Source organism: Pyrgilauda ruficollis, unplaced genomic scaffold (assembly GCF_017590135.1).
Source record: "Pyrgilauda ruficollis isolate IOZ18807 unplaced genomic scaffold, ASM1759013v1 scaffold61, whole genome shotgun sequence".
Taxonomy (NCBI): Eukaryota; Metazoa; Chordata; class Aves; order Passeriformes; family Passeridae; genus Pyrgilauda; species Pyrgilauda ruficollis.
Genome location: NW_024527822.1, coordinates 2,474,883 through 2,496,279, shown reverse-complemented (window position 1 = coordinate 2,496,279; position 21,397 = coordinate 2,474,883). Strand labels below are relative to the sequence as shown.

At 40.5% G+C, this 21,397-nt stretch overlaps 2 protein-coding genes across 12 annotated transcripts in view; one reads left to right on the top strand and one right to left on the bottom strand.

Moving 5' to 3' along the window:
- CDC123 (cell division cycle 123) overlaps window positions 1-8,988 on the bottom strand; it is a 34,985-nt gene extending 25,997 nt beyond the window's left edge. For 2 of the 4 annotated variants that reach the window (XM_041483750.1, XM_041483753.1), the window contains exons 1-6: window positions 8,860-8,988; window positions 7,011-7,082; window positions 5,103-5,157; window positions 4,268-4,300; window positions 1,734-1,829; window positions 702-808 (exon numbers count right to left, since the gene is read on the bottom strand). In XM_041483750.1, the coding sequence (XP_041339684.1) occupies window positions 702-808; window positions 1,734-1,829; window positions 4,268-4,300; window positions 5,103-5,157; window positions 7,011-7,082; window positions 8,860-8,933 (437 nt within the window). In that variant the 5' untranslated portion in view covers window positions 8,934-8,988. Of the gene's footprint in view, window positions 1-701; window positions 809-1,733; window positions 1,830-4,267; window positions 4,301-5,102; window positions 5,158-7,010; window positions 7,083-8,257; window positions 8,275-8,597; window positions 8,712-8,859 lie in introns of those variants that run through there. The other 2 variants (XM_041483751.1, XM_041483752.1) reach the window with 2 other exon arrangements.
- Window positions 8,989-9,049: 61 nt separating this feature from the next.
- NUDT5 (nudix hydrolase 5) lies at window positions 9,050-21,153 on the top strand. Of its 8 annotated transcripts, none has more exons than XM_041483757.1 (11): window positions 9,051-9,156; window positions 9,795-9,979; window positions 13,871-13,960; window positions 16,019-16,086; window positions 16,868-16,920; window positions 17,555-17,662; window positions 18,222-18,317; window positions 19,300-19,401; window positions 19,786-19,794; window positions 20,507-20,560; window positions 20,816-21,153. In XM_041483757.1, the coding sequence occupies exons 3-11, from the start codon at window positions 13,898-13,900 to the stop codon at window positions 20,923-20,925; spliced, it is 663 nt and encodes a 220-aa protein (XP_041339691.1). In that variant the 5' UTR covers window positions 9,051-9,156; window positions 9,795-9,979; window positions 13,871-13,897; the 3' UTR covers window positions 20,926-21,153. The 8 variants fall into 8 exon arrangements, with proteins under 8 accessions (XP_041339689.1, XP_041339691.1, XP_041339695.1 ...); XM_041483756.1 differs by having other exon boundaries at window positions 9,070-9,175; XM_041483755.1 differs by lacking the exon at window positions 9,795-9,979 and having other exon boundaries at window positions 9,050-9,175.
- Window positions 21,154-21,397: the final 244 nt, after the last annotated feature.

Here is a 21,397-nt window from a genome sequence, read left to right as displayed (position 1 = left end):
AATAATTACTGGAAAAGAATCTCTCAGATACCAAGCCATGGATTGCCCCTTTTCTTTGAAATTCTGCTTGTCTAGGAAAAACAAAAAAGTAACCATAGTAACAGAAATATCAACTCCAGTAATCTCATTTTCTTTCAGAAAAATGCTGTATTTTAGAAATGAGTGACATAAATCAAGGAGATGCAGGTACTACAGGAGGAAACTGTTCCTATACAATTAAATACTCCCTTCATGTGAGCAGATAAAAATCAACCCCAAGCATATAATATTTTAAATTTTATCTGTAATTGCTATCCTTAGACACCTGGAATGTATTTGTTTCAATAGCTACAAGAACTTGTGTTCAGAACGAGCTCTAGAATTATGTGAAATATGTTAGCAGAAGTCTCAAGCATCTTTCAGGCACCCACACAAACCTCAACATCTTTAAAATAAGAGGACATGGTAAAGTCACACTGCATTACCATAAGAAGTGGCACCAATAAGGAGGGTAGCAACAAGTAAGCACCAAGAGGGGTGGGAAGGCAAAACATCTCAAGAATACAACACGACTTGCTCTGAAAAGGTAGTCAAAAAAATATGGTCTTAGTCCATAGTGTCAAAGCACACTGGTTGCATGTGCTACTTTGATGTCTTTCTGGTTTGCTTTTGGCTTTTTGTGGCTGTGTGTAACTAAGATTGTCTGCTGGAAATCGACTTACGGCTGAGTGAGGTCACGAGTGATGAAGTCTGAACTCTTGAAGAGGAGGAAGATGTCACTGAGAGCTTTACATTTCAGAGAGCTGTTCATTGCTATCCAGTAGGCATCCTAAAGAAACACAGAGGTTACCTGAAACACACCTTTATGAGCAGGAGAGACTGAAAACTCCAAGTCTATCTAAATATCATGCAACGTTTCAAATACATGCAGAAAATGATTTCTTCTTATTTTGAGGTAAATTTCATTAGTGGTTAAAAGAGACAAAATAGTGCTTGTTTTTCTTATGAATACTCTGATGAAAGCAGTGTAAATTTATTTGCAAAAATAAGTTTTTGCCTTACTGCTTCCAGGAACTTTCTTGGAATGCCTGACTGAACACAATACCTCTTCAGAACACATAACAACAGTATTTGGGTGCACTCATCCTTACAGTATAGTTAAGAGTACCTAAAATTAACTAGAGGAAAGTTTATTGCCTTTTTTTTTGAAACTGTGGTACTTTTCATCTTTATACCAGGTAAAGTTTTCAACTAGTATCCTGACCAAGAAGAGCCTGCCATCACACAACCATCTGTGACCAGGATATAGGTTTTAGATAGTAAAGTCAGTGCTGCCATGCATCAGCCTCCCTAAAAATTCACCATCTAGTGATAGACAAGATATGAGTATCTAAAATTAACTAGAGGAAAGTTTATTGCCTTTTTTTTTTTTTTAATTGTGGTGCTTTTCATCTTTATACCAGGAAAAGGTTTCAACTAGTATCCTGAACTAGTTTTAGATAGGAAAGTCAGTGCTGCCATGCATCAGCCTCCCTAAAAATGCACCATCACATCTAGTGATAGACAAGATATCAGTGAAGTGATGGATTCCACTTAGACTGAAGAATCCACCACTACACTGATATCTTGTGTATCATCTCTTCCTTCATCAGAACCACTAGTCTCTTCTTCTTTCCAAAGCATTGAGAGAAAACAAACACAAAACATTTTGTATGACAAGATCTGTTACAAGTTTTGGGAGCCAGCATTCTTACCCTTGGAGCACTCCAGTTGAGTTTAGGAAAAACACTGCCACCCAGGGAACTTATTGCTTCCTGAACTTTAGCTGTGAACTCGGGAAATTCTGGTGCCTGAACAACAGCAAAAATACAAATTTTAATCCATTTAATAGTGAACTGTAGACATCTTCTAAATACTATTAGAAATAAGTCCAAAATCAGTATGAACCTCAGAAACATAGTGCACAATAAAATCACTTAAATAAATCACTTAATCAAATCTGTCATTTTTTTCAATCAGAGAAGACTGAAAATGCTCCAGTTCTCACTCTCATTACTAGCAAGTAATGAACATGAACTTCAGGAGAAAACCCAAAACATCCTAACAGCCACCATGAAAACTGCAATAGCTGGCAAAAATACAAGTCAAATAACCAAACCTTAAATCCTTACCTGTTTGTTTATATCCTATGGTAGATTATTGTATACAAATAAGATCCAGTAATATTTAAACTTATAAAGAGTGATTTTAGAATTAAACATACCTTTATTAATTCACAGGCAATTTGAGCGACAGCTGCTCATTTAGGCTCTAGTTTTACAAAATGTTAGTAATACTTTAACTAATCAGCTCTTCAGTTAGGTCTTGAAGTAGCTGCTTAACAATATATTGATCCAAAATAGAGGACACTGCAAAGGTTGGACTAGAAAACCTTGCCTTATAAAGAACATGGAAAATGTAAGATTGGGGTAAAAAAAACCCAACTCTTCAGGTTGTTCCAAATTCTATTCTGAATGTGGTGCTACAGGAAAAAAAAAAAAAAAAACAAAACAGGTTGCTGACCTTTAAAATAATATGAAAGGATTTGAAGCATATGTCAAAGATTTTTCATATAACAGGATTTATAGCAAGAAGTATATAGGAACACTATTTCTATCTATTTTGAAACTCAATTCAAAAGTAACTCCTAGGCTAAAGTTAATTGATGCCTCTTAAACAACAAAACCCTCACAGCCATACAAATGAATAAAAAATCTCATACATTCTGGCATCTCCTCACTGCAGACTCCCCAAATGCAAACACTTAAAAAAAACCTCACATTTTAGTGCAGTGACCTTGACTGAACTTCAAGCATTCTGAACCTTTCCTTCGAACATTACCTAGTCTCCATGGGAAACTACACTCGGAAAACTGAAAAAAACCCCACTTCTCTAATCTTATTTTTAGACTTTCAGTTGATTCTACAAACTGCTCATACAAGAAGCAAAACTCTTCATCCACTGCATTCAGATCCAAGCTTCTCTTGTTTTGACAGGAATCAGGAGTCCTACTATGTATGTAAAACTAGCACATACTAAGCCTCCTTGGGAAAATGTTACCAACGTGTTATTTGATTAACAAACGGGACAAATATACACACAAGAGGAAAGTTCTACAACTGCATAAACAAGCTGGACTCCAACATTTCCTGAATTTTGAATGCCTGGCTTTGTAACCATTGATAATAATGCAAGTTATTCTAAAACCACAATTTTCTGCCCCTCCACTTCCCTCACGAGGAAGCTGCAGACTTACCTAGATATACTAGAGTCATTTACCCTGTGCTCTTCTGACAGGTAAATACCTCTTAATGATGTATTCCTTATTGTGTTCTACATTATAACAGAACCTGATTCAAAACTCTGCTATTACTTATTTAGCATCATTACCATGAGCTTTGCAAACCATATGATAGATACTAAAACCCTTGTTTTAAATAATTTATAACTTAAGGAATCTAGGTTATCAAAGGTTAAATATTTGAACTGAAGATTAATCAGTGTGCACCAATTTGAAATGTATTTGTTTTAAACTCTAGGCTATAAATTCTGTGCTAGCAGAAGCACCACTCAAAGCAGGGTTATAATTATATGGCACCTAATCCAACATGAGCAATTCCACACCCTGATGAACATTAGGGAGCTAAAGGACTTAAGTCACAGCATCGACGGCAGACAAGTGCCTTGAGTATTTTAATTCTGACAGGGACAGGGCAACAGCAAATTTTAAAAAAAGATGTAAGAAAAAGATCAAGAAAGCCTGGTCTGCATCCATTATGATCTTGATTCCACGTGCAAGGAGACCATAAAGACAGGAAAACAAAACAAAAAAAAACCATGATAGAGATGTACTTAGAAGAAATAATGGCACATCAAGAGAAGAGCTGTGAAAATTGAGCTGCAGGGGCTTGGTTTCTTCTGCATCCAATCTGATTAAATAATTTGGAGATACTCAAAGTGGTGAAAATGAAAGACAGCTATATTTAGAGCTGTACTGCAGTTCATTTCCTAGAGTCTAATAAGTGTATGATTGTCAGGGATGAAGAAAAAGTGTTTTGTTTTAGTTAAATAAAATTAAGCCAGCAAAACTTTTTTGAAGTTGCAGACATCTATACTGCCATCCATCTAAAATGGTCTGAAAAAAGTTAAATACAGCAAGAGATATCTCTAACCAGCAACAAGTTTGTATCACAAGGCTGCAGGAAGGAAACTGCTGACAAACCCACACTGGGCTTTTACAGGACCTTACCTTAAGTGTTGTAGTGTTCTCATCATCTGACCACTGTTCAAAATAAGAACAAACCAAAGGTTACCAGCTTCCTGAGCCATCCTTTATCATTTATGAGAGCATCAGAATTCATGAAGCCTCTCACAACATGTACATCAAAACATTGCCCCAGACAGCATAACATCATCATCATCCTGCAATTATTTTGGCTGTAAAGTAAGACAGGAAAAACACTGTATATTCAGCAGGAGTACTACTCCAAAGCATTGATAAAAAGATACCTGTATGTATTTCAATTTTGATTTACATCAGAAAGATGGACTTTTCAGAACTCAGTCTTCCCTATCTACAGCTTGTCTCCAGCTCCAGAACTTCCATCCTTAGACCCATGATCCATTAGCTTCACTTTTATTTATTTTTCATCTCCTTGTTGTACCTACTGTCACCTTGCAATTACAACATTTTTCAGTGTTTTCCTTCTAGAATGGCCTTCTGAGTTATTATGGCCTCAGAAACTTTCACTGTTTCTTCAAGTAACTACTCCAAACATACTCCTAATTTTTCAGGGCATGAAACAGCATTAAGTTCAATTTCAACATTCCCCAATCATTATTACAAATGCAATTATCAAGAAATGAAAAATAAAAAAAAAAGTCTTCTGTGAAAGAGCACAGAAATAGCTCAAAGTTTCCCTGACTTCACAGCATAAGTGATCACATTTTTATGTTTTTCATGGCAACTACCACATGATAATTATTTCAGTGAAGGACTCTCCACATCTATAAATTATGCAGAAAAAGTTATACACTCATATTTTTCTCAAGAGACTTGACATTAATTTGCATTTTACACTGACCTGTATCTCCTCTGCATCATCACTCCCCTCCTGAGCATGACTTGGCGGATCTTCTCTGAAACAAAAAATTAACAGGAAAAAAAATTAAGCACTGGAGTTTGACTTGGCCATGCCCATTACATTTCCACAGCATTTCCAGCCCTTGATGTCAAAATGTTTTCATAAGAAGATTAAACATCAAAACCCTGGCAGAGAAAAATCAGACATGCCAGTACTGAAAACTAAAGACCAAATAGCTGGCATTAGGCTTAGGTCCTACCCTGGACACTTTGCTTCTTTTAAATAGAAGATCAGTTTTTGCTCTAAAACACCATAATTGAAGCTTTTCAACACTCTGTCAATGATTCTTTTCCAACTTTACTCTGACATGAACACAAATTTAATTTTTTTGAAATAAATTAAATTTAAATTTTTGACTCCATACTCCCTTTCCAAGTAAAAATTCATAAACCTTGAGTTTCAAATGTTGACCTGTGAATTTCTGGCTCTGAAAAGAAAATGTCCTCACACTCAGCATACAGGCAAAAGAAGATCCTATGGAAAGTGGAGAGTGCAGCAAACAGGGCAAGGTAAAATGCACATCCCTGCCAAAAGTCAATTCTTAGACAAGCTGAGTCTCTGCAGTCCCTCAATGCACTTCCACAGGGACTAAACCATCAATCCATTTTTTTTGAGATCTAGAGGACAGATAGGGGTGCACTGAAGGTTAGAAGCAGTCTTGGCCTTGACTGCAAGGTCATCACATTCACTTACAACTAAGGAAATTCAACTCAGAGAAAAAAAATGTTTTCTAAAAGGGATTTTAAATGCAAACATCTTAAAAATGTAATTTAAGTCAATCATACAGGTGTCCATTACTCCATTGAAGACAGCAAAATTGTAGAACACAGCTGTTAAGTCAAACCTTCCATTTCAGCTTTTCTGAAGGATTATTAAAATATACAGCTGCTGCTAAATAAATTGCACAATTCTGCAGATGCAGGTGACAATACTACTTCTGATCCAAGATAGTTTAAAAAACAATTCTATTTTTCTGGATATCCTTTAATAAGGAAAAGAATTTAGAAATGAAAAATGAAACAATGCCTTTCATGTTTACAAGGCATTTAAACAGCTTCAATGTTTATATAAATTGATAGCTGATGAATCAAACCAAGCTCCCTTTCACTCACAGCCTCACTGGTTGCTCTGCAAGGGGCAAACTACCAGTTAGGGAATCATGGAGTGAGGACTGATTTTTGAGTTTGATCATTAACAAGATGCATGCAGCAAGCATTCCACAAGGAAACCACACAGTGAGATCCTACACAGAAACAAAAAGCAAGGCCTGTGATCTTACCAACTGTTCCTGCTACCTCTCCACCTCATTCTTCATCCAAAATCCTGACATGGGTGCCCATACAGGACATTCAGCTTTGTCATATGCATGGATTGCAAGTGATTATACAAAATGTTACTAATTACTGAGTCTGTATATAGCTTATTTTATTGAGAATTGAGCTCAGGTAATGTCACTTCACCCCTGGACTGTCATGGGACAGGTCAAGCCTGTGAACTGGACCCAACCAGATCCAAAGAACCAAACACAAACCAGCAGCTGAGCATCCCAGAGACTGGTACACTCCCTACAGAAAGGTGGACAAAAAAAAAAAATGAAAGGACTTTGTCCACTTGGTCTAGAAGGAATTGTAGTTCATGGATTTTAGGATCTGCTTCAGGCATCAGCAAATCCAGCTGTACTAACAAGAGTCAGCCCATTCACATGCTCACACAGCGTGAGGTTCACTGCAGTCACACTGGTCAAATTGAAAAACTCATTATGCTCAATACAATATGTATCTACAAAAAGGTGCTGTGAAGGAAAAATGGCACTAATACTTGGAAGCTGGGGAGAAAACACAAATTTACCTTCCAGAAACCACCAGTGTTCCATCATCCAGCAAATATTCTTTCACATTCTCTGGCAGGGGAAGAATAACACTGGAAAAAATGTGAAAATCTCTTTAATACCTTATTATTATTTGTTATAATAAAATCCTAGTGGAACAAAGCAATTTGGTTTTTTTCATAGCACATACCCCCACTATACTATGTTTTATCCTCTAACATTATGGAAGAAAATTCTCTCACCCATCTTATCCCTCACCCAAAAAAGCAATGCCCATTTTCCCTCCATGGATGCACAGGACAAACATTTTAGATGAAATATACAAAAATGCCCCACTCCTTCAAAGCTATAAGAAATTCCAAGTAAAATTGTGTGCAGCTTGTGAGGAGACAACATGTTGCTCAAGGGTTTTCTGAAATCCAAATCAAAATTTGCCTATGCCATCCTAATGTTCCAAAACGCAGGACTGTCACCAAACTTGCCAAAAATAAGCCTGCGTTAAACACTAAGAAAGATAAAAGATCAAATGCTTTGATTACTAAAAGCATGATGTCAGCACTTTTTGATCCAACAGGGTGGCTATCTCGACTTTCCTGAGCTACTGGTAGCTCTTGTAACCATCCCATGACCTGCAGCAGCACCTTAGAAACTGCAGAATTTTCTGTGGCTTCCAGAAATACACAGAAACACCAAGGTGGCCACTTGGGTTGGATCTATCCAGTCACAGTTTAAGCAGGCAAGTAGGAACAGTGTGGATATCTTCTGATGCTCAGCATGGAGTCCCACCAGGAGAGCAGGGAGCACAGGGATACCTGGCCTGCCCCAGGGCTTCCCAAAACACTCCCTTGGGATGTAGAGACAAGACCCCAGCTCCCTGGACTGCAGCTGATGGCTCAATCAATCCTTCACCACCTCCAGCCCAGCTCTGCCCCACACAGGTGCCCTATCTCACCCAAGCCCACAGAATCCCAAAATGGTCAGGCTGGAGGGACCACAGGGCTCGTCTGCTCTGACCTCCCTGCTCAAGCAGGGCAATCCCAGAGCACAGGGATGTGTCCAGACCCTTCTGGAATAGCTCCAGCAAGGGAGACTCCACAGCCTCTCTGCACAATCTGTTCCAGTGCTCGGTCACTGCACAGGACAGAAATTCTTCCTCATGTTCAGGTGGAACTTCCTGGGCATCAGTTTCTGCCCTTTGCCTTCTATTGCTGGGAACCACCAAGCAGAGCCTGGTCCATCCTTTGGCACCCCCTCTTTAGATATTTACATCATTAATAAAGTCCCCTCTCAGTCATCTCTTTTTCCTTCCAGTACCTGAAGGGAACTTGCAGGAAAGATGGAACAAGACTATTTACAAGAGCTTGTAGTGACAGCACATGGGGGAATGGGTTCAAATTAACAGATAGATAGATATTAGGAAGACATTCTTTCTTGTGAGGGTGGTGAGGCCCTGGCACAGGCTGCCCAGAGAAGCTGTGGCTGCCCCATCCCTGAAGGCTGGAAGGAGCAACCTGGTCTAGAGGAAGGTGTCCTTGCCCATGGCAGGGGATTGAAACCAGATGATCTTTAAGGTCCCTGCTAACCCAAACCATCCCGTGATCCCAGACCTGAACAGGCCCAGCTCCCTCAGCTTTTCCATTCCCTTAATCACGCTCGCAGCCCTGCAGTGGACCCGTCCAGGAGCTCCACGTCCCTCCTGCTCTGAGGAGCGCAGAAGCGGACACAGCAGTGCAGGTGAGCCCCAGCAGGGCTGAGGGGAGGGGCACACACCCTCCCTCGCCCCACACTCCTCCCAGCCGCTCCCACCGGCCGCACACTCCTCCCCACGCTCGCCCCACAGCGCTCCCCTACGCCCCTCACCGCCCACACCTGCGGATGGTGACTGCCTTGAAGAGCGGGTACCACACGGAGAACTGGCAGTGCGCCACCTGCTCCTTCTTCATCCTCCTCTTCCTCCTCCTCCTCCTCCTCAGCCAGGCCGCTCCCGGAAGCTCCCGCTCCGCCCGGAACCTCCCGCGCAGCTCCGGGCGCCGCCCGGCGCCATCGCCGGCGCACAGGGCCCGGCCCCGCCCCCGCCGCCTCAGCGCTGCCCGGTGCCGGCGGCGCCCCGGAGCGTCCCGCAGCGCTGCCTTCGCTCTGCCCTGCCCCGAGCCCAGGAGGAGCTGAGTAACGCCTTATCCTTTAGGTTCTGCTGTCCTCCCTGTGCCCTGCATGGAGCTGTTTCATAGGCTCTTAGGAGGTTAAGGGGCTGGAAGGGATCTTAAGGATCGTCCAGTTCCAATCACCCCCTGCCACGGGCGGGGACCCGTGAGACCGGGTTGCTCAAGGCTTTATCCGACCTGGCATCCACAGCTCCCTGGGCAATCTGTTCTGGTGTCTCACCACCCTCACAGTAAAGGATTTCTTCCTAATATCTCACCTAAATTTCCCCTATTTCAATTTGTACCCATTACCCCTTGTTCTGTCACTGCAGTTCTGATGGATAGGCCCTCTCCAGCTCCCCTGTAGCTCCTGCAGGTGCTGGAAGGTGCTCTGAACTCTCCGCGCAACCTTCTCCAATTTTCTCAACCTGTCTTTGTAGGGGAGGTGTAGGAGGTCATTTTATCAACTTTGTGGCCTCCTGTGGACTTTCTCTGACAGCTCCACGTCCTTGTAGCGCTGGGACGCAGAACTGTGCACGGGGCTCAGTGGGTCTCACCCGGGCCGGGGAGAGGGGCTGGAGCTTTGGCTGCAGCCCCGGGCTGTGAGCTCGCATTGCCAGCTCGCGTTAATATTTTTATCAACCACTATTTCATTTTGTTCAGTCCCAAGTCTAGCATTAACATGGGGGATGTTTAAGCCCCGTGGTTCAGCTGTTGTGTCCCCTGCACGGCGTTGTTTCCATGCGATGTTCCCTCCTGTGTCCGGGGATGTCTCCCCAGCTGTGTGACCCCTCAGCTGTTGGGAAGTTTGATAACACCGCGGAGCTGCCTCTCACCCTTCTGCTTCTGTGAGATAATCCTTGTTTGCTTTGCAGCTACTTGCCCATGTTTTATTTGGCACTCAGTGGGTCATCCATGCTCTTAGATACCATGATAAAAATGAAACGCTCTCCCCCACTTTTCTCCCTCCCCTCAACTTAATTGCTTTTAAATTGATTTTGTTTCTAGAATCGTAGCACTAAAGTGCAAGTAACAAGTTTAAATTGCCTTGGGAGTTTTTAATGATGTGTGTCTTCAGCTTAGGTATCTCGGAGTGCTGTTGGTTAAATCGTGCATAAAATGTTGCCAGTGTTTCTTTTGCACATTCCTTATAAGAAGAAAAGTATCTGTATTTTGTTTGACCTTGACCTTGAGTTTGCCATGGGACCCCCATTGGTGAGCTTCCATTAAATCTGGTTGCTGTCAGCTGGAATGTGTGTTTGGATCAGAGAATGTCTTCTGAAAAGTGACTTAGGGAAGCTAATCCATCTATCTAACTATTAATATTGAAGTATAGTTCTGATATCTTGACTTCTCTCTTGAACTGATTCACAGACCTCAGTTGGCTTAAGATTTTAACTGCTAGGAAAGATAGTTTGGGAACTGTAGCAGGCTGGATGCTGCCTTGAAAGGAAGCCACTCAATAAAGAAATAAGCAATGGGAATAAAGTTTCACATTTTATAAATGACATGGCTTTTTCAGGATAGAATTTGACCCTAGTTTGAAATAAATGGAAGAAGTAGCATGATTTGCCAGCAGTACACTCTAATATTGGGCACAAAAACTACTAGACAAAGTAGAAAACATTTATTTTCCCCCATAACTGATTGTTTGAGTGCTGTTGATTCATGTTAAGGCAGCTGATAAATGTGGGCACTTTGACATATTCTTAAGATTGGATTTATAACAATTAAAAATGTATATTCTTAGAGCTCATGTAATCCTAAGTCAGGTAGCCAGGCTTCTGTATCAGCTGCATTGAATTTTTAACTCAAATAAACTCATATTCATGTGCTGAGGGAATTTTATGAGATAGAAGAACTGCAAGACAAGGCATGTTCTGGAAGCTAAAGAGGCCTTTAGAAACCTCACATTTTAGTGTTAAATTTAATTTTCAGTTGCAGCTAATTTTGTTTATGAACAAGAGTTGTTGCTGTCCTTGACAGCATGACTAATGTGAGATGCCAGAACTGCAGCCTTCATTTAAGCAAACAGTATTTCAGCTTTCTAACAGCAGAAATTCTCACTTCTGTACTGCCAACTGAATCTGGACAAAAATACTGGTTTTGTGGAGCTTCTAAAAATGTCAATATACATAGAGTTACTGCACCCACTTGTGGAGGAGACCCAAACTACAGAAGCTGGGCTAGATCAGCGTTCCCCTTTCTTTGAGGGGGTGTTCACCCATTTTAGGATTTAGTGATAATTCAAAGCACTGAAACTGTGTATTTTTTTTGTTGTTGTTGTTTTAAGTGGCAAGTCACTGCTGAATCTCTCGAGCTGTTTTGAAAACAGGTTCTGCCATGAGATGAGGTTTTAGTGGTTTTTTTTTTCATTATACAACTGTGGTAATCCACATTTGAGAAAGATACGGAGGTATTTGTGCAGAAGGATTGGGGTGATCAATGGAACAGGATTTCCTGTGAGGGAAGAGTAAGACTTAGCCCAATCCAAACACAACTTCAACAAGGCTGTGGTTCACTCTCCACTCCTTTGATATATTTATATTGACAATGCAAAAGGCTATAATTCTTTCCAAATGTAGGAGGTGAATTTGCTGTAGCTGGGTCTGTAAGGCTTTTGTGTTTTTAAAGGCATCACACAGAGCCTCCTTTGACTGTTTCTCCTGGGCTGTGCTTCTTTTGCCTGTCTTTGGTGGAAAGCTTGATTTTTGAGAGTATTTGAGAGTCACAGCATGAGACCATGGCCATTGTCCAGATAAAACTCTTCAGTCCTAAGAGAAGGGAGTTCCAAACATTGGAACAGCTCACTGAAGTGGGATAGAAACTGGAACACAAGCAACTGAGCAGTTTGTCACACAGATACTGGTAAGGTAGATAATAAAACTAAGTGGTTTTGAAAAGGAGCTTCATTGCCTGAAGAGAATATTATAGAACATATTTTTGAAGGAAGAGAATTTGGTTTAACAGGTCAGGGTTTCTTTTCATTACATAAAACAAATCTGCACTTTTGACCTCTATGACCTGCTTCATCCAGAACCACTTTCTTAAGACTTAAGAGAGCCTGCCCTGTGTACAAACCAAGGAAATGGTGTCATGTACCTTAGTTTTACTCCTGCTGATAAACAGAAGTATTTATTCCTGCCTGTTCCTTTTAACTACTTACTGCAAGTAAAGGTCAATCAGCTATGTAACAAAGCTGATTGTTGCTCTTTCATGTTTCAATAGCGTGCAACAGATGTTACCACAAAAAGGATTAAGATGAAGTGAAAAATGAAAGTACTGAAGTTGGGTGTGACAGAGAAACTTTTCACACACTTTGTACTGTTCTTTGCTAGAGACCACACAGAGCCTTATTAATCCATAGTTGAAGTCATGGAAAGATTCTTTTTGACTTTTTGGAAAGATTATGAATGTCAGTGCTATGGATGATTGAGATCTTTAAGATTATCTCATCTCATTTCTCCTGGTGTAAACTGATTTGTTTCTTTTCACTGGCTTTTCCTTATGATTCATGATGGTTTTCTGGTATGAGTTTCTGTGCTGAAAGTTCCCTGTAGTTCCACAGTGACACAGGGTCAGTCTCTAACACTTTTTTTTTTTGCCTGCTGTGTCCTTAGGCTGGAACTGGATTGGGGGAGTGCATAATCTCACTTTCCTGAGGCTGCAGGCTGAGGCAGGTGCCCAGAGCCTTGCTTTGGGCATTTTTTTAAAGAAAATGCTGCCTTTTGCATGGTGTTGGGCACATCATTCCCAGTAAGAGACTGACATGCCATGGTCACACCATCACACCTGCCCCATGTGCTGCACAGGCTTGCAACACACAGGTAGTTTTTTGACCATGTTTTTAGTAGAAGGATTGAGTCATTTATGTGTTTATTTGTGATGTAAGCTGGAGGTAGGTTCTAGTTATTATTTTTAATAGCAGACAGTTTTTACCACCGAAGTCTGGAGGTAGGTTCTAGTTATTATTTTTAATAGCAGACAGTTTTTACCACTGAAGTCCTCTTGGTATAAGGTATTTTTTTTTGCACTTTCACGGGTGCCCAGAGCCTTGCTTTGGGCATTTTTTTAAAGAAAATGCTGCCTTTTGCATGGTGTTGGGCACATCATTCCCAGTAAGAGACTGACATGCCATGGTCACACCATCACACCTGCCCCATGTGCTGCACAGGCTTGCAACACACATGTAGTTTTTTGACCTTGTTTTTGTGGAAGGATTGAGTCATTTATGTGTTTATTTGTGATGTAAGCTGGAGGTAGGTTCTAGTTATTATTTTTAATAGCAGACAGTTTTTACCACTGAAGTCCTCTTGGTATAAGGTATTTTTTTTTGCACTTTCACGGTGGAGTGCACAGTTCTGCTGTCCAGACACTGTTGACAGAGCATTTCACCCAGTTCAGAATGAAACTATTTGAAATGCATTAATTGTCTGTATATATGTCTGACATCTGAATAGTTAACAAAAGTGTCTTCAGCTGGCATAGCTACCTGACAGCTGATAGGACTATTAAACTTACAAATCAGGAATTTGAACCAAATTTACATTTCTCCTTTGAATTATTTGGCTCTGAAATCACTGGGTGGAGCTGAAAACATGATATGAACTTGCCTTCACACGTCCCTGACTTTCTCCAACAAGCTATATTTGTTAATTTACGGTGCAGAAATGAACCTTTTAACTTTACACTGAAAGCAAATATTGATTTTGTTTCTTATATATCTGGACTTTGCACAGGAGGGGAAAAACCTGACATTCCTGAAAATGGCAGCTGAGACATCCACAGAAGTTGCAAAAACAGCTAAACAATTCGTCCTTAAGGAAGAGGTACAGCATGCTTGGGTTTGACACTTTTTGTTGTTAAATGACAATTATTTGTGAGTTTGTGAGTGCACAGTTCAAAATGCTAGAGAGGCTGGATGTTCATAAAAACCTATTCAGTAGACACAAAACTTCTTCCTGATTGTCAGAGAGTTTAAAAGATGTGACATTCCTCTTTATTGAAATAATTATACAAATTATCCGTGAGGAGAGAAAAATCTACTGTGTTGAATTATTTTGAGCTGCTTCTCTTTTTTTTCAGATTTTGCATCTGTTTCTTGTATTGTCTCTTCAGGAGGTTTTTCACTATTCAGAAATAATGCTGATATCTCTGAGAGACTTTACAAATTGGTGGGTTATGAAACTCAGCAACAATTTTCTCTTTCAAACAGTTTTCTGTTTCTTTAAGGTGGCAAAGCACCAAGGGTTGCTTTACCATTTAGGATTGTACCACGTTTTGTGTTTGCTGAAAGGATTTGAGTTGATATAATTGCTGTTTGAAAGACATCAGTAAGGAAGTAGTAAGAATAATACCAGTCCTAAGAAAGGATTCTGGAGGTACTTCATTCTTATTAGAAGCACTTTCACCCTGAACTGCTATATTTGTTTCTGTTCCCTTTAAAGTGAACTCTTCAAAGTTAATCTTTGGTGTTAAGGCAGGTTTGGCAGTGTCCTGCTCTTGTTAAAACAAATGTGATTTCTTTTATTTGTTCCTTGTGGAGTGAACACACTCTTGTAATTTCTTCTGGTTTCATGGCACAAGGAAAGATTTGTTTGTATTATGTCTTTTCTCTTAGGCATTTCTTAATATGAATATTTCACAAGCATAAAGGATTTAATTTTTGTAATCATTTTGGGTTTTCTATTAAGAGCTGGGTATTTTGCAGGCAGCATTTTCATTTTATCCTCTTTAGGTTTGGTTATGTATAGTTTTTTTATGGTTTTCTTTGTTTGGTTTGTTGTTGTTTGGGTTTTTTTGTTTTGTTTTTTTTTGTAGTGTTTCTTAGTTATTCTCTTTTTTAAACAATGTGCTCTTTCATATCACTGGAAATTTGTAATTAGGTCTTACATATTTTAAGCTATTTACTTTTTTCATCATTTTGTGGGCTTAATACAGAGAAGTTTTTACCCTCTTTCTGCCAGTGGCTCTTATATCAGAAGTGGTTTTGTAACTGTGCAGTAAGAGTGTGGCCTGATGCTGGACTATCTTCCATGAAAGTGGGAACTGCTCTTACTTCATTCTTCCTTTTTCTGGGAAGGAACATTCAGGCTGTTATAAGCAGATGGTTTTTACCCATGAAAGTAGTAGAAAAAGAAATCGAAATAACTCATTTTAAAACAAGTTACAGTAAAAGAACAAACTGCTAGGCTAATATCTAGGGATGTTTCTCTTTTAACAGAATTGCATAAAAGACGAGGAAACATCATAGGGAAAATAAACTCACTTAGCCCAGAAAAGACATTTGGTCACAGTGTTAAAGCCAAGCACTCACTCAGCAGCTCTCAGAAGCCTGAAGGGACAGATAAGTGTCACTCTCACAGCTGCAGAATACAGCAGTTACACGAGGCCACAGTCGGGGATCAGGGCAAGAAAGGTTTTAGGGTAGCTTGGTTTTCAGTCTTGCATGCTCAGCTTTTGGGCTGTGCTCCCTGCTAAGGGGGCACTCGTGAGCACCAGCGTAGCTGAAGTCTCTGGGCTGCACAGAGACTCTTTTGCAGCTGATATATTACCCTTGCAAAATCCTACTAAAAAATTAGGATTTTGCAGTAGATAAAATCCCACTGAATTCATCAAAACTTGGTTATAAAACTCCTGTTAAGAGAACTTGGTTATAAAACTCCTGTTAAGAGAAACTACTGTCTTGGGGTTATATTTTTATTAATATTGAAGAATTTAGAGTCTTTTTTTTTCCTGTATTAGCAACAGGAATGCTGTTGCACATTCCTGCATGTGATGTGATGCTGAAATTTGTCTTCAAAAGAACTTAAAAATAGCTGTGCTCTTTCTCCCAATTCTTTGGGATTGATTTTATAATGTATTTAACAAAGAATTCTTTATTTTAGGTAATTGTAGAAAGAAAATGGTTGAAGCTTGCAGAAACAACTTACACTGATCCCTTTGGGAAAACCAGGTAATTGCCTCTCTGGTATTCCAGATTGCCAATTGCACAGACTGGCCCTAGGCTAGAGAACATGAGCATTACAAACACATCACTCACACAAGATGAGCAGTTCCTTCAGAGTTCCTGCTGTTCAGAGGAGAGACTCTTACTCTGGCAGATGTGCAAGCATTGGGATTGAATTTGGCTCCTAAACCCTTTTGGGCACATTGACCTGGATTTGCTGCATTTCCAGTTCTTTGGAAAGATGCTACACAGAAGCAAGTTCCAGCTGTGCAACTACCTGTGACAACCAGAGTCCATCCTGTGGCTTTTCTGGTTCTTCATTATGGGCTCCTTTTTCCTTGCTGATGGTGCTGGATCCTGCATATTATTGACAAATTAATGTCCTCTTGTATGTTATAATTTCTGTCCAATTCTTTTGTACTCTTTAGTTTTGCTGTATTTATGTAGGTGTTACAACATGGCTTCAGTTCCCTCCCCTTAATGTGTTAGATTCTGTACTGATTGCTTTCTCTAGTGCCTCCCAGTTCATCAGCAGAGTATCCTCTTAAAATTAGCAAGATTGAATCTTTTGTGTAACTAAAATTAACTATTTTCTCTCTGCCCCTTAAGTAGGCAAAAGAAAACTGTACTATAGACATTTTATAGTGCCAGTGTATGACAGGGCCTGCCTATGGCCTGCTGCTTCTTACAAGACCTCACTGTGTGATGGTACATTTTGCTTTAAGTGAAAGTAGCAAGGGTAGAAGATGATTTATGTACACATTTGTTCTTTTCTCTGTTTAAACAGAACTTGGGAAACTGTAAAGCGTACTGGCAACAAAAAGGGAGTTACAGCTGATGGTAAGAATTGGTGGCTTTTTCTGTTTGCATTTTTTTTCCTGTGAAAGTCTTTCTGATAAGCTGACAATGCAGATTTTGAGCTGACCTGTTCCTGAATGAATGAGGATGTGGAACAGGTGGCTTGGCAGAGCTGGCTATACCCTGAGCTAATGAAAGGCTAACTGAAGTGCTAAAGAATCAGAACCTTACTGGTGGGAGTGTTTTCCCAAGGTCGTTGTGTTCACTTTAAAAGGATGGAGCACTTCCTAAGACATCCGGGGTGCCCTGACACAGAGTAGCTCACAAACTGGTGACTGGGTCTGCTGTTAGGGGCCAAGGGGCTCTTTGGGACATGATTTAGAAATGGAGAGAGTTCCCTACAGAGCCTTTCAAGCAGGTTTTGTAGACAGGAGAGCCCTTCCCTGAGGCTGAGTCTTGCTTGGTTTGTGTGCCTCTGGCTTGCTGGGGAGCTTTGAAGATCTCACCATGCATGTTTTAAAGAGCTTAAATTCATCAATCAGGATTCTGGAGCAGACATCTAAACATTTAATGCTCAGAGCAGCAATGTGTGGGTTCCTTTCCAGATCTGGCACTAAAATCTCACTTTCTGCTATGCTCACATTCCATGTCCTTGTGTCTCTCATGGCTGTGGTAGGTGTAGCAGTGATAGCAGTGCTGCAGAGAACCCTGCACTATGACTGCATTGTCCTGGTGAAACAGTTCAGGCCCCCAATCAATGGCTACTGCTTGGAATTTCCTGCAGGTAGGTTGCTGAAACATTGGGATGAGTCACATATGGTTCAGTGTGTTTAGATGTGCTTGGAGTGTCAGTCTTTATGTATTTTATAGGTTGTATGTATTTTATAGGTTAGACTTGATGATCTCCAAGGTCTTTTCCAACTTAGTTCATTCTGTGATCTTAAGGAAGCTCTAGCTGGAAAACCGTGCTGAGCTCCATGTGCTATTCCAAAATAGGAATATTTAATGAAAAAACAAAATAATCTTGTTTTAGCAGATTGGAGAAAATTCCCTCCACTTCTCCTTTCTCTAAGAGTCAAAGCATTTGGCTTCTTTCCCTCATGAGAATATTAATGCCATTTTTGGGGAAGGCATCATGATTCTGTAGATAATTGGTTAAGGATGTGGGCAGCAGCATAATGAATCCAGGGACTGGAATCCTTCCTAACACTTATCCCTCTGTAAAGACAGAGCAGTGAGGATGTTTCTTTCCTCTCTTCCAGAAAGCTTGATTAGATCTCAGGGTGGATATTGCAGTTAAGTGGGAAGCTTTTAATTGTTTTTGTGTGTTATGTATCTCCCAGGCCTCATTGAGGAAAACGAGTCAGCAGAAAGTGCTGCGCTTCGAGAGCTGAAGGAAGAAACTGGGTACAAGGGGGAAGTCATTGAATGTACTCCAGGTCTTTGCTTTTTTTAATTTTTTTCCCACCAAAGCTAATTCTGTCTTGATGGCTAGTCTGAATGTCTGAAATGCTCTAAACCAAAGGGAAAGCCTATGCAGATTAGCAGGGTAGCATCTCATGGCTGTAAAAGTGAAACTTTGTTCCTTGATGTGATTCAGTTGCTGAACTTCAGTCTGAAGTAAGTTTGATGTCTGTAGGGAGGAAGTTGCTATTAATTAAGATTCTTTGCACAAAACCCTATTATTCAAGCTGTGATTTGGCATTTTAAAGTGTAAAGGTCTAAATTGCTGGACTTCTGTGAACAGCATCTGTGAACTTAGAAAAAAAAAAAAGCTGCATGATGCAGAGGTCACCCTTGTGTCAGCTGTGGGGAGGTGACAGTACTTGTGGGGAGGTGACAGTACTCAAGTTCTCCAGCTGGAAAGAAGAAAGGAGAGTAACTGGAGCAAATTCAGAGATCCTTTGGAACATGATTGTTCCAATCCTATGCTTCCTACATAAGATAAAATGAAGGCAAAATGAGGATCATTAATCAAACTTGAGAAGGTAGGTGAGGCAATTTAGGATTTTGAGGAAGTGTCATTGCAGCTGAGTCTCGTCTCTCAGTTACTGGGTACAACTGCATGCTGGGGATTGGGAGAGGTTGGAGACGGGTGATGGCAAAATTAGACACCAACAGACTGAGGAAGTCTATAAGGGACAGTTCACAGCAAATCTTTAGTCTATGGAATGAAAAGTACATTTGCCTGTGAAAACAAGTCTTCCCAGGGATCTGTAAAAGAGCTGGAAGTTACAGAAACATTACTTCTAAGAATATGTGAAGACAAAGTTTTCACTACTCTTGCAGCACAAATGTCTGCCAAATATATATTCTCCTATTGTATCACATACATTGCTGTGAAAGCTTCTGTTAAAATGTCAAGGTGCCTGACTTCTGCTCTGAAAAATAGCAAAATCCTCTCCATGTGCTTGTTGGCAGCTCTGTGCTTGGACCCAGGAATGTCAAACAGCACAACACACATCGTGAGTGTCATCATTAATGGAGATGAGGCTGAGAACACAAGACCTAAGCAAAACCTTGGTGAGTTTTGTACCATTTATTTGAAAATTTTGAGAAGATAACAAAACAATGGGTTTAAAACAATTAACCCCACCACTCATCTCTCCTGTCCTAGCTGATTTGGATACTGCACATCCTGCAGTCAAGATGAGTGTGTCTCTGCTGAATTCAGTGGGGAAGCCCAGATATGAAGTGTCAGCTGTTGGCACACTCAGAATAAAACATTTCAGTGCCAAATTGCAGTGAGGGCCATAAGCACTTGTGAACCTAGATACCGCTCTCAGTTGTAGCTTCACTCTGGAAGTAATTGCAGTGTCACTCACAGTCAGTTAGCTATCAAATGCTTTTTAATTGTAAACTCCAGTGTATTTCAACCCCTTAACTCACTACTCTTTTCACTTGCAGATGATGGAGGTACGTAATGTGACTGTGATCTCGTTGACAATAAGGTCATGATTCTTCGTATGGCAAGTTTTACTTAGAAAAAGTCAGTTAAAACTGGTTTTTATTTGTGCTTGGGAAATCTCCCGACCCTAATCAAATGTGCCTGAGGTTGACTTTGGCCTAGATGCAAATTCCTGTGGGGCATTATTGCGTCAATTATCTTTCCCAGTATTGCACCTATAGCACCAGTATTTCAGGAAATACCAATTACTGACCCCCCAACAGCTGTAGGTCAAGCCCTGAAGACAAGTAATTCAGAGAGACAGGGGAGGGGTAAACCAGCAAAAACTCACCATTAACAAACCCTTTGAGATGGTTTGGTCTTGAAATGCATCTCCAATCCATTCCTGTACCAGGAGAAGCCAAACAAGTTTTCTTCAACAATGTGTTTTTCATTCTCAAAAGGTAGGTTTCTGTTTTGGGGATTCTTATTCTTCATAGCTACCAGCTACACTTTTTTCCCAGCTTTTTTCTGCCAAACATGTTTTTTAGTGAGCCCAGTCACTGCCTTTCCCCATTTAATTGACCTTTTTTTGATATATGAAAGCTCACAAGTTTTGGATGGTGATGAGCATTAAATCAGTTTCTTTCCCCTTCTAAATTGCAAGAAACAGAAAACAGAGGTGAATTTCTTTACTGTTCACAAATTTAAGGATGTGTAAACCTTTTTCTTCTCTCCTAGAATTTGTGGAAGTTGTTTCACTTCCAAAGAATGACCTGCTGCAAAGGATTGATGGTAAGAGCTTTCTGACACATTCAATGCACTAACATGAGCTTCAGGAATCCCTTCTCAGGGCTCCTGGTATCATCTCTCACCCTGGAAAACTGTATGTTAAGCAAAAATCTGTGAGAGACCTGGCCAGGTAGGCGAGTTAGTGATAGCAGGAGGAGTTTGCAGTGTCTGGAATGCTACACATCTTCATTTAGCAAGGACTTACATTTCTGTAAAAGTGAGGTTTTAACAGCATCTCATAATTTATTTTTTTTTCAGAACTGGTAGCAGAGGAGCACCTGGCAGTAGATGCCAGGGTTTATACCTACGCGTTGGCTCTGAAGCGCGCAGCAGAAAAACCGCTTCAAGTTCCTTTTATGAAGTTCTAGAACTGGACAATGAGAAATGGAATTCAAAACTTCCCAAGTTGGATGGCTTAGAAGTATAACTTTTCTTGTAATCAAGGTCATTTGCTTTACTTGTAGAGCAAAAAAAGTGTTTGTAGTAATGATTCTGGTATTTTTATTTCGAATTATGTAACTGACAAAAAGCATTTCCTCTAACTGCTCTGTCAAGCCTTGACAGAATATCCATAATAAAAATACTGTTTAATTTCCAGAATGGCTTATTTCTCACTAGATTCCTCTCTGCACTTACAGTTCAGTATAGCAAAGATGCTTAGGTAACCGTGGTTGGTGTTGTAACTCCATGGTTCCAAAGGAGGCAGAGGCAGGAGAGTGAGTGCAGGTCTCTCTCGCTCTCACAGCACTCACTCCTAACACTGGAGAGGGGAGAGCTCCTGGTGGGCTGCATCTTTGTGATGGGCAGCAGAGGGGCTGGCACTGATTTCTTCTCTCTAGT